This window comes from Triticum aestivum, chromosome 3A (assembly GCF_018294505.1).
Source record: "Triticum aestivum cultivar Chinese Spring chromosome 3A, IWGSC CS RefSeq v2.1, whole genome shotgun sequence".
Classification (NCBI taxonomy): domain Eukaryota; kingdom Viridiplantae; phylum Streptophyta; class Magnoliopsida; order Poales; family Poaceae; genus Triticum; species Triticum aestivum.
Window position 1 is genome coordinate 703,972,956 of NC_057800.1, and position 12,321 is coordinate 703,985,276.

Genomic DNA, 12,321 nt, shown 5'->3' on the forward strand with positions numbered 1-12,321 from the left:
TGTGTTATTCTCTATTTTTGATTATTTTATTGTTGCCACTGGTAGCATAGAAAACAAATCTGAGACATTGGTTAAATTTTGCATTTATCAAAGAGGCAAACAAATCTTAGATACTTATCATGCATTGATATCTCTTCTAAATAAATGTTGGCATGTATAACTCTTTTCTATATTTTCTTTATGTCATATTTCGGAAAGCTATACCATCGAATCTGTATCTAGAATCTTTTCCATTAGTAGGATTTTTATGGCATACCTCTCATATATTGTTGATCCTACTGGTAGTCAAAAGTAAATATCAAAATACATATTAGGCCATATAAACCTGAACAAAGGGCGTAGTATGGCATGTCGTTGTAAATATCAAGGACCACAAAGTTAAATGTGTTTATCGAACATTTATATTCTCTTACACTTTAAGATAGCATAATGATATTGTAAGATTTTAAATCTTGTTTGTTCAGATAAATAAATGTCATGTATCATATCTTATATTTAGTGATTGGAGGCATCATACAAGTCACCACATTGATGCTAGAAGTTAAGAATTATTGTACGCATGATTATATCAGTCATCGTTGGATGTTTCCTGCAGAGAACCATTGGTGTTTCCTTGATTGGTGGTGGCGACCTGCACGAGGACTAACGAGCTGACAGAAACCTCATTTTAGGACAAGTGGGTTAAGGGCATTTTAGGCAAATCGTGTACTCAACGGGGTGTTGTAATGTTTCTAAGAATCTCTCCCTCTCCCTCTCCCTCTCCCTCTCCCTCTCTCTCTCTCTCTCTCTCCACAACCAAAGTAGGGTGTTACACTTCGCTGGTGGTCCGAACCTTGGTAAATTGCGTTGTTGTGGTCCTTGGAGTGACTAGAGTGTTTTAACCCCTGGCCGAACAATCTAGGAGCTCTTTTGAGTTCCGATCTCGACGATCACCCGTTGACAGCATGCTAGCATTAGCAGGATTGCGATTTTGTGTTCGAGTATACATGCAAAGCCTAGCCTGACATCATGTATAAATTAGAAGCGTCACCTGACGTCCAGTTAGATATTATCCCAGAAAAAAGTTGGACAATATCCTGACATCATGTATAAACTAGAAGCATCAATAAGACATTTGTCAGGTAAGCATATAGCATTTAAAGTAGTACTGTACGATATAAAAGCCAATGAAAAACTGATCATTGCTTAGAGTGGAAATACATGCGACTGGCATAAAATAGCTATGTGTTCAGTACAGCAAAGAATACCATCTCATCTTGAAAAGATAAGAAGAGAGATAAGAAATAACATGACTCCAAAATATTCTCAAGTTGAAGAGACTTTAAGTGGTTGTTAGATACACTGCTTCAGGTATCCTCCATTATCCCAGTGGCAGCACATTTCCTTCCAGACCTTTAGCAACATACGTGAAACTGAACATCATAAGTCCAAAATCAAAAGCAAACAATATAGACACCAAATATCAGTTTCAAAGTGGTGCTGAGATTAAATAATCCATAAGAACCCTATCAATAATGCTAAACAAGCTAAATATCCTCAAGGTCTTGCTCTGATGATGTGGGACGACCTTCATACCCCAATTTTGCTCCTAAGCTTCCCGTGATAACCCTGAATTTCAGCCTTATCTCCTTCATCATGTCTTGAAGGTGATTATTCTCTGGATCAGACAAAGGATAGTTGCTTAGAAGTGTAGCTAGTTGCTCCATGTATTTCCTGACCCGAGCTGAGAATGCATCTTGATCAAGGCGAATTATTGACATCCACACATCCAAGCAGCCCTGATAGAATCCTAGCTCTTCACCTACTTGGAAACCCATCTTTAACCCGACCTGCCTTCCTTCTTCCTTTCCGGATACCAAGCCATCATCATAACCATCTCTATAACCGTCTTGATAATGTGTCTCGTTTAAGGCTATCATTGGTTCAAGAAAATCCATGGTAACCAAGATCTAATAACGTCCAGCAATTATTCAGTTTGCAGGAGTAAGTAATTCCAAGAAATCTGCTCCATCAACAAAATAAAGGAAGTAACTATATGATACAAATTCAATGAAAATAAAACAAGCTAATGACGGAAAGGAAAGTATAGCTCAAAGGAAACAATAAATTAAGCTTTCTCCTAAAATAACGTAAATGGTGTTGCCCATCGAATATGAAGAAAATACAAATGATTGATTAAAACTAGAATTTATATATCATTGAGAACATTACATATGAAAAGTGAAAGTGGTCCTAAATTCCACCACCATTCTTCCTTTGCCCCGGCAGGCAAAAGTAGGGATGTCATTTTTCCTCTCTTCAACCCTTTGCTAGTCAAAGGGACGTTATGAAATAGTATGACTCAACGCAAAGAGATACTATATAAAGTTTTGTTCTAATAACTACGGCTCTATATTCTGCAGGGCACATGGTAGTCTATATTCTGCCATGAATAAAAAATATGAAGCGGATGTATTCTGCAATGCTCAAGGTCCATACAATACACATAACTTGAAATAGCACACTCAAATATATGCTCATTGTCCATGCGCAACAAAAAGCATGTCCACTGTCCATTAGACAACCAAATATATGTTGTTATATGCACAACAATCAAATACATTCTCACTGTCCATGCAATGAAACCATAGAAGAACATGGCAAAAATCGGTTGCTATGCGCAGCGGGGCTATACCTCCGATTTTTGAGTGGGGAAGAGACGGCCTTGCTGCTTCTATTCGCCGGCTCCGCAGCGTTGCCCAGAGCGTTGGAAGAAGAGTGGAGGAAAGAGGGAGGGAGGAGGGGGTGCCGCCGCCTTTGCTCAACCGCTCCGATCGGGAATCGCAGACGCAGACGCCGCCGCTGCCCATTTTTCGTGCGAGAGGTAGGTTTTCTTTTCGCGTGAGGAGATAAATTTCGGTGGTGTTTGGTTGGTGGCTGTCCACACGAGGGGGCAAACCTGACCAAACGGGCCGGTTTTGTCGGGCCGGCACGATAGCCCGCGTGCGGCCCGTCATGGACCGGCACGGCACGTGGCTTAGTGGGCCGTGCCTGGGCTGCCATGCCCGGCACGCGTGCTTGCCCGGCACGGCACGGCCAACCTTTTTTTAACAAAACCACGTATACGTACCAGAGACAGAGAGCCAGGGAACAGAAGACGAACCTATGTGCCGACTAGGTATTCAAGTACACTAAACATTTCGTATGAGTTTTCCTCTCGTCTTTGGCGGTTGGACCCTAGGTCATCTTCCAACGCCATCTTTCGGCGGCTCCCCACCGTCGATGACCTCGGTCGTCGATGGTGAGGGGGGTCGCCGGATCCATTCGTGTGGATTATTTTTACTCTTTTGTAGTCTAAGTTTTTAGATTGTTCATTGTCTTTGCTCTTCGGCGGCGACGATGATGACGCTAAATAAAGATTTTTTGGATCCTTCCCTGACGAGTTCATCGGTCCTATGGTTAGGAATGGATTTAGAAACCAGTCTGTTCAAATAAGGATGGTGTGGCGGCAGTGGCATCCTTTTGGTGGATATGTGTCCTCAAACTGTTGCGACGGAGTTTGCTCCAGCGTCGGCGCGAAGTTTGGAAGGTAGTCCAGGAGCGGATGCAGATTGTGGTTTGCATCGACGACATCTGGAAAACGGAACATGTGTTGGGTTCGTGGTTCGTGGCTGGCAGGTATGCTTTTCTCCTTCGGCCTCTTAGTCGTGGTGGGATGCCAGATCTACCGTTCGATGACATGTCCGGAGTGTTGCCTCGGTATAATTCACTTTTAATGAGCCACCTTGGAGGTTCGCAAAGCTGCATATTAGCAATGGAGTTGTGTCAAGCTCGGATGAGGAGGTGATTTGTCATTCTTTTTTTCGGTGGCTGCTATGATGATTTCGGAGGACATGTGACGTGCGTTGGTGTCAAGCTCAGAGATGTTCTACTATTTTTTCAGTTTTATCATGTCGATCTTTACGTGACTTTTACCTTGTTCTTTATGATATGAAGGAGACACGTATATCATGGAAAAAAACAGAAGACGTGTGTGCCTGCGATCCCTTATCCCTGCAATCGGTGTGACTCGCACCGACGCACTGCAGCGCTGCGCATGGTCAAGGGCGGTGTTCAGTGATCGATTTTTTTATTCCAGCCAACGAGGTAGCGAACCAGAGCCAGGGAACGATCGATGCCTTAACGTGCCTAGCTGTGCCGGCGTGCTAAACGGGCCGCCTAGCCATCCCGTGTAGCGAGGGGGCCGTGCCTGGGCCAGAGAGGCCAGCACATGTGAAGAACCTCGGGGCTTTTTCTCGGTCGGCTCTGCATACCGTATGTTGGTCAGGACGAAAATGAATAGGGGGAGCTGGTTGGAAGGCCGGGAGGGGTCCTCAAGCAACCAGGAGAGCAAGGAGTGGAAGTCACTTTGGAAAGTTCAAGTTCCATCTAAACTGAGGGTTTTCATGTGGAGATTGTCAAGGCACTCAATCCCATCTAGGAAAGTTCTGCACCACCGAAACATGGCCACAACTCCAGCTTGTCCCTTATGTGGGGCTCGCGATAGTTGGAGACACGCCTTGTTAAACTGTCCTGCATCTGGCAACACATGGGCTTTAAGTGCGAAAGAGATTATTATCCAGCAAAGCATACATCAGGAGGAGGATGCTAAGGAATGGATTTTTGCCATGCAAACTGTGCTCTCCATTGAAGATTTTGTCAGGTTTGTTGTTACTCTCTGGGCGATCTGGGATGCGCATTGGAAAGTCATACATGAAGGTATTTTCAGGAGCCTGCAGGTCATTCATGGCTTTATTGCTTCTTACTTGTCGGAGATACAAACACTAGTCCCGAACAGAGTGAACCATGGGAGTGCAGCGGCAAGGCTAAATGGCTGGTTGCCACCGCCTGAACATCATGTAAAAATAAATGTTGATGCAGGGACGTGGTTTTTTCTAACTGTATGCGCGCACAACTTGTATCCTCGCCGCTCATCCAGCATGCAGTCCCATCAGGTTGGCCCACCAGTTGTCAGGCATGCATGGTATTCCATCCTCACGTGATATTCTCGTGCCTGTATATCAGGCCGTATTCAAATAGATGCGGGACCAGCACTACAGATTCCTGACAAATGTACCATCGACTGTACTAGAACCTTATTTGGATTCAAATTCTGAATGTGGATTTATAATAATAGGCAAGTGATGAATAAAAATATAGTTGAAGAATTTATAATAATGGTATAAACAAGAACCACTGCTCCTTGGGATTCAAAAATGTCCTAATTTTCATATTAGTTTGTTTCAAGAGAAAGAAATTGTATAAACAAGAACCAAACTTTGTAACTTAGCCATGAAAACTCTACTATAGCTCAGAACTTTTGAAGAACGTTAGTAGCACTTCTTTTGAACTTTATTATCAAAAGTTGAAGAACTTATAATAAGGAAAACTTTGAACAAGTTCTTCAGGTTTTGATGATAGAGTTCGAAAAAAGTATTAATAAAGTTTATGTCCATTTTTGTTTCCAGACACCACATTAACAAAAAAAAAAAGAACCCATGTTACATACAAAAATAAAGTTCGTTAGCAATTTATTCAGAGTGTCTACTCTGTAAAACAGAGTTCTGTTAAAACATACAAGTCCTTCGTCAAAATTCTGCAAAGTATGAGTGGGACATCCGAAAAGTTCTTGTACAATTCTGCCTACAAAATTACAATCTATGCAGGAACCAGGACAACTTGCTGGTCATGAAGACATGAACTAAAGTAAGTCAGGAGCCTGGCATGTTAACTCGTGTGGCAGACGTCGTCCAGCCTCCATTTCATCATCATCCTTGAAAGTAGGCAAGTTTAGAAAGATCAAATCAGAAGCAAGAAACAGAATAAATGGAAGAATAGTTGAATAGCACCCGCATCATACAAATTCATCACGCACTGGAGAACACAAGACCAAGAGCAAAAGTGATAGATCCATGTGCTACTAGATCCATGACGTAGCAACAATTTTGCACACCTGCAATCAAAATCCATATCAATCTGTAACACAAATCATGGGCAAGCAGGAAGAAGCGATCCCAATCCTTATTACCTAGTAATACAACTCCTAGATTTGGCAAGCGGGGAATGGGGGATTACCTGTGAGTAGTGGTCGGTGCTGATGCTGAGCCAGCCGGTGAGACGAAGTGGCGTCCGTGGTCCTCGGCAGCCGGAGGAGGCAGAACACAGCTCGTTCGTCGCGGTATCTGGTGCTAGGAGCCGTCAACGCATCGAATGCTTGGTGAGGGCGGACTACCAGATCTGCACCGCACTGGGTGACGGCGAGCGATCCGGGGACTCCTCGCCGCACGCCGTGGTGGGGAGGAGGCTGATCTGGTCGGAGACCTTCAGATCGGGACGGTGGCCGGTTGTGGAAGAGGAGATGGAAGGGGCGGCTGGATCTGAGATGACGGAGAGAGAGGAGGAGTTTGGCTGGCTGTTGAGGGAACGTGTGAGCGGGGTAGGTCATAGGCATGGTGCAAATACGATTTGATTGTATTCCGGCCGTATGCCCCGAGGGAAATGGGAAGAGGGGTAATTGCGTGGGACCAGATGGTCCACGGTTGCTCGCATCCACATGTCCCAGCAACGGCGCCGATTCGCGTTGCGCGTACAAACAGTTAGGATTACCCATATTCGGTTGATGCAGCCGTGATCAGAAGAGGTGAGTATGGTGCAGTGGGTGCTCTATACAGAGATGGTATGAGTAAATTCCTGGGAGCTTCAGCTTTTGTTTACACCTCCATTGGTGATCCAGCAATATTGGAATCCTTAGGAATACGAGAAGGTATAGCGCTAGCCAAGGACCTGAACGAGCACCGGGTGCATATTGTTTCTGATTGTAAAGGGGTTGTTGAAGAAGTTCATAAAGGAGGCGCTGCTGCATATGGAGCAATTGTTCAAGAGATCAAACTTTATCTTTCTTCCTTTGTTTCTTGTAATTTAGTTCATGAGTTTAGAAGATTAAATTTTGAGTCTCACAATCTAGCGAAGCATGCTTTGAGAATAGGGGCGGGCTGCCATGTTTAGTTAGGCCAGCCCGATGAAATTTCCTTCGTCCCTGTAAATATGATGACGGTTTAAAATAAAAGCTTCGTGAGATTGTCTCAAGAAAAAACTTAACGTGTCTGGATGGTCGTACCGTTCTTGGCCCGTTTAACTCAGGAGAGGGATAGCCAACTCGTGTTTTTTTTTTCTTTTAGTCAAAGACTAGTACATATATTCCCATGAGGCCCTGCCACCGCTTTGCCGCTGTAGGTCTGGCGTTATGCCGCTCTAGTCTTATCCCCTGTTCCTCTCTCTTTCTCTCCAGATTCTTCTTTTCCCCCTCTTCTTACTTCCGTTCTTTGATTCTCAGCTTCTTCTCTTTGCCATCTCCATTCTCTCAGTTGTTCTTTCCTTCTCTGGTCGCTTTTCTCGCCTCCTCTTGACTTTTCCCCTTTGCTAGTTCGTGTTTGAGATGGAAACATTATATCACTATTGACCGCTGAAAGGTCATTAATTTTTATTTGCGACTTTTTTTGACCAAAAACAGAAGGTTAAAAGCTGGCGGTCATAAACTAAAATTAACGACCTTCTGTAAAAGGTTGTTGGTTCTTTGACCAAATTTTTGGTCACTAGCAGTCTCCATAGGACACGTAGGATCCAGCGTGGCAAGCTGACGTGGATAAGAATCAGCCCGGTCCAATTCGATGTTTATATAGGCCAAGCCCGTTAATTCAGCCCATTTATATATTTTTTCCTATGAATTTTTTGCCAGCTTCATGGGCCAAGCCCAACAATTCAGCCTTTTAATTTTCTGGGCCATAGCACTTTTGCAGACCATTTCATTAAGCCTTTTTGTTCATGTTTTCCCGAAATAAACAATGTTCCAGTCTACTATTATTTGGGCCATAGCCTTTTTAGAGCCCATATATTATTTGGTCCAATAGAATATTTGATCTTTTTATTCACTGATTTCCAGTTTACACATTTGAACAGCAAACACTCAATAATTCTCTTGATTAAATTTCATTTCACTCATACAGCTCACTATATCACAGTACATGACAATCATTCAAAATAGGCCGCCACACGCCATGGAAGCAAAATAAACAGTACTGCTCTTGGAAGCAAAATAAATAGTACTAGGCAGTAGATGAGTACATCTCATTTCAAATAAACGGTACCGCTCTTGGAAGCAAAATAGGCCGCCACACGCCATGGTGCGCCATCTTACTCGATCTGGCCCCAAGTAACCAGCAGCGCTGCTTGCTCCCTTGGCCCAGCTCCTTGCTGCCGAGGATGGACGAGACTCGGATGCGGAGCTCCCTGCACATGACATATTGTGTCAATGCTTGCAGCAATAGAAGGAACTCACATACCATAGAACTTGCATAGTAGTGTATCAACACCCCAAAGATTTGACTGAATTGAACTGTTATATAACCAAGTTAGAGCTGGCAGAAGTTGCAGGTAAATAAACATCCATAGAGCTAACATGCTGTATTTTTGTAGAAAGAAGCATCAACTCACTATTCTACACAAAAAGCTAGCCCATACATGCATAGAATGAAGCACATGGCTAGTACTTGTTACCCTGACATTTCAGGCATTCTAGTGTTTAGGAGATTTGACTTCCAGCAGAAAATTAAGTCTATCAACAACCCTAGCTAATAATAGCAAATTAAACTGTATACTACCAGGCAAGACACAAACTGCTAGTCCTGATATGAAGTGCAAGCATCTTCAGTAGTTGAATCTAACACATAGTCATATATCAACCAATAGTAAGGGGGAAAAAGAACAGGGAACGGCGACGTTATACCTGATCTTCTTGAGCCTCTCAAGGTCATCCCTGAGCTTCATGTCGACGGCGTTGGAGACGACCTGGGAGAACCTCACGTCCTTGTAGTCCTTCTTCCTGTTCAGGAAACAGTCCGACACCTTGAACTGGCGCGGGATGTGCACCACTGCCTGAGCAAAAAGGGAGCAGGAGAAGGTTGAGGGCAAGGTTTTGCCCCATGACGGCGATGCCAGCAAGACCAATTCTGGTCAGAGCCATCTCGTACCTGAAAAGAGATGCACCAAACACGTCATGTACAGAACTATGGCCAATTTTGTACCTGAAAAACATGGAGGGTCAAGGGTCGACCATGTCAAGGCTATGACTGAATAGAAGGCTCCCCAAAAGGTAGTTTCTATCTGAATTCTGAAATGACTAGTTCAAGGCTGTTACAAGCATGTACTCCCTCCGATCAAAAATAAGTGTCTCAGCTTTGAATTAAGGAGGGAGTACATAGAAACCAACAACCAGCAAATTAGTATAAGTTCTTCCATTATCAGAAAAGACCATGAAATAGACATTCTAAAACCAACGAAAATCTAATGTAAGTTCTTCCATTATATTTACCGACCTACCTATCGATTTCTCAACACCAACAAACAGTCCTCAATTGGAAGTAACAACCAACAAAAATTCTATTAAGCATGTGTGCAAACTGGAGTTGTTTCAGTTCATACAGCAGATACACGAAGGAAATATGCAAATGTCTGATCTATAATTCACAATCATAGCACACAAGGGGGCTAAATAACGGCAACCTGATTACCATCAGGCACAGAATGAAGGCAAAACACATCCAGCAGACATAATGCCGAACCAGCAGCAGAGAGAAAGTGAATAATACCGAGGTGGAGATGTTCCTCTTGCCATCAGTGGCGCAGACCAGGCACCGGTACTCAACAGGCTCCCCCTTACTCGCCATCTTCTTCAACCTAGCCTGACACTTCATCGACGCTGCGCACATCGAACAACTCGTCACATCAGAGTTGTTGAACCCATCAAATCTACAACCCACACCACACGAACCAGCTATAAGGGTAGGGGGTCTCTCACATCGCTTCATGGTGACCCACATAGAGCCCTTCTCCGTGCTCCTCTCGTACACGCTGGTCAGCTTGTTCAGGAACAGATCTGCCTGCATCAACACCTGCACAGAACACGCAATGCGGGCAAACATGGTCAGAAACAGTTCGACAAAGCAGGGTGGAATTTCCTGCTATCTGATGAATTAAGAAAACAAGAGTGGACATCTCACAGTGAGTTAACTATCTGATGAATTTAGTAAAACACATACTAGCATTCACTGTCTTGTCCTATACTAGACAGGTGGTCCAATTAACATTTGGGTACATTAATAATCAGATTACAGGTGGAAAATAGCAGTCAGAGGAGTATTCAGTAACTAGATGAGATGAGAGAGGGACCTGCTGCGCAAGCTCCTTGGTAGGGCAGATGCAGATGGCCTGGGGAGTCCTGAGGCTGGGGTCGACGCGGCTGAGCATGCCGAGGACGAAGCAGGTGGTCTTGCCGGAGCTGTTGTGCGCCTGGGCTACGAGGTTCTTGTAGGGCGACGTGAGGATCATGGGAAGCGTGACGGCCTGGATCTTGCTGGGGCGTCTGAACCCCATCTCGTCAACCTGTATGCAACAACATAATGATTACCAACAGGATATAATAGTGACATACTATAATCCAAAGTATAGTTCAACTAATCACACTAATCGGGACAGTACGCAGTTAACTGAAAGCCAAGAGTTTGTAGTATCAAGCAACTAAAAATATAACACCTTTACCCTGGCGAAGAGCTTAGCATCAAGCCTACTTAGCCTTTCCAGCCACGCAACATCAGTGTTTGTAGACATAGTTAAATCGGCTTCAGAAAATTGCAGTAATTTCTAGCAATTACTAGTAGGATTTATGAATTGCATCATGATTAACTTGGACAGTCGACAGGGCTACCAGCTGAAAACGCACAGCTCCTTACAAGACAAGCAAAGCGTGATCCAGAAAGATGGAGCGCCAGAATCTTACATTGTGGCGGGTCCCCTTGTACATCCTGCCGGGGTTCCCGAGCCCGACGAACAGCCACGACTTCTGGGCCACGCCGCCGCCGCAGCCGGCAGTGGCCGGCGAAGAGGATGATGAGGCGGCGGTGCTGCTAACGGGGCTGTTCGCGCCCATGCTTCTATGGCTCGAGCGGGCGAAGGAGATACGCGAAGGCCACCTGGGGAGCAAAGAACCAAATCAGCCAACCGACATCGACATTGGCATGGCTCTCTCCCCACCCCCCAAATCTAGCAGCAGCGGGAGGGAATGGAAGGGATGGGGAGAAGATGGGCGAGAGAGCAGAAGCAGACGGAGGAAGAAGGTGAAGGCAATATGCCCTAGAGGCAATAATAAAGTTATTATTTATTTCCTTATTTCATGATAAATGTTTATTATTCATGCTAAAATTGTATTAACCGGAAACATAATACATGTGTGAATACATAGACAAACAAAGTGTCACTAGTATGCCTCTACTTGACTAGCTCGTTAATCAAAGATGGTTATGTTTCCTAACCATAGACATGTGTTGTCATTTGATTAACAGGATCACATCATTAGGAGAATGATGTGATTGACATGACCCATTCCATTAGCTTAGCACCCGATCGTTTAGTATGTTGCTATTGCTTTCTTCATGACTTATACATGTTCCTATGACTATGAGATTATGCAACTCCCGTTTGCCGGAGGAACACTTTGTGTGCTACCAAACGTCACAACGTAACTGGGTGATTATAAAGGAGCTCTACAGGTGTCTCCAAAGGTAAATGTTGGGTTGGCGTATTTCGAGATTAGGATTTGTCACTCCGATTGTCGGAGAGGTATCTCTGGGCCCTCTCGGTAATGCACATCACATAAGCCTTGCAAGCATTGCAACTAATGCGTTAGTTGCGAGATGATGTATTACGAAACAAGTAAAGAGACTTGCCGGTAACGAGATTGAACTAGGTATTGAGATACCGACGATCGAATCTCGGGCAAGTAACATACCGATGACAAAGGGAACAACGTATGTTGTTATGCGGTCTGACCGATAAAGATCTTCGTAGAATATGTGGGAACCAATATGAGCATCCAGGTTCCGCTATTGGTTATTGACCGGGGACGTGTCTCGGTCATGTCTACATTGTTGTCGAACCCATAGGGTCCGCACGCTTAAGGTTTTGATGACAGTTATATTATGAGTTTATGCATTTTGATGTACCGAAGTTTGTTCGGAGTCCCGGATGTGATCACGGACATGACGAGGAGTCTCGAAATGGTCGAGACATAAAGATTGATATATTGGAAGCCTATATTTGGATATGAGAAGTGTTCCGGGTGAAATCGGGATTTTACCGGAGTACCGGGAGGTTACCGGAACCCCCCCAGAGGTATATGGGCCTTAGTGGGCTTTAGTGGAAGAGAGGAGAGGTGGCCAGGGCTGGGCCGCGCACCCCTCCCCCCTAGTCCGA

The 12,321-nt window shown here is 44.4% G+C and overlaps 2 protein-coding genes across 5 annotated transcripts; both read right to left on the minus strand.

Moving 5' to 3' along the window:
- Nucleotides 1-1,265: 1,265 nt before the first annotated feature.
- On the minus strand, nt 1,266-1,937 carry LOC123059286 (protein LTO1 homolog). Its single transcript, XM_044481886.1, has one exon. The coding sequence runs from the start codon at nt 1,935-1,937 to the stop codon at nt 1,527-1,529; it is 411 nt and encodes a 136-aa protein (XP_044337821.1). The 3' UTR covers nt 1,266-1,526.
- Nucleotides 1,938-5,524: 3,587 nt separating this feature from the next.
- On the minus strand, nt 5,525-6,643 carry LOC123063358 (uncharacterized). 4 transcript variants are annotated; one of them, XR_006430264.1, is made up of 3 exons: nt 6,047-6,507; nt 5,879-5,971; nt 5,525-5,791 (listed from the first exon to the last, which is right to left on the minus strand). XR_006430264.1 is itself a non-coding variant. In XM_044487119.1 (3 exons), exons 1-3 carry the CDS (start codon nt 6,626-6,628, stop codon nt 5,787-5,789), a joined length of 618 nt encoding a protein of 205 aa, XP_044343054.1. In that variant the 5' UTR covers nt 6,629-6,643; the 3' UTR covers nt 5,525-5,786. The 4 variants fall into 4 exon arrangements, 3 of the variants coding, with proteins under 3 accessions (XP_044343054.1, XP_044343053.1, XP_044343055.1); XM_044487119.1 differs by having other exon boundaries at nt 5,894-5,971; nt 6,094-6,643; XM_044487118.1 differs by having other exon boundaries at nt 6,094-6,643.
- Between the last annotated feature and the right edge of the window lie 5,678 nt (nt 6,644-12,321).

Coding starts and splice junctions, on each gene's coding strand:
- LOC123059286 (XM_044481886.1), bottom strand. CDS start 1,937: ATGGATTTTCTTGAACCAATGATAGCCTTAAACGAGACACATTATCAA.
- LOC123063358 (XM_044487118.1), bottom strand. CDS start 6,628: ATGGGTAATCCTAACTGTTTGTACGCGCAACGCGAATCGGCGCCGTTG. Junction 5,972..6,093: donor GCACCGACCACTACTCACAG/GTAATCCCCCAT, acceptor TTTTGATTGCAG/GTGTGCAAAATTGTTGCTAC.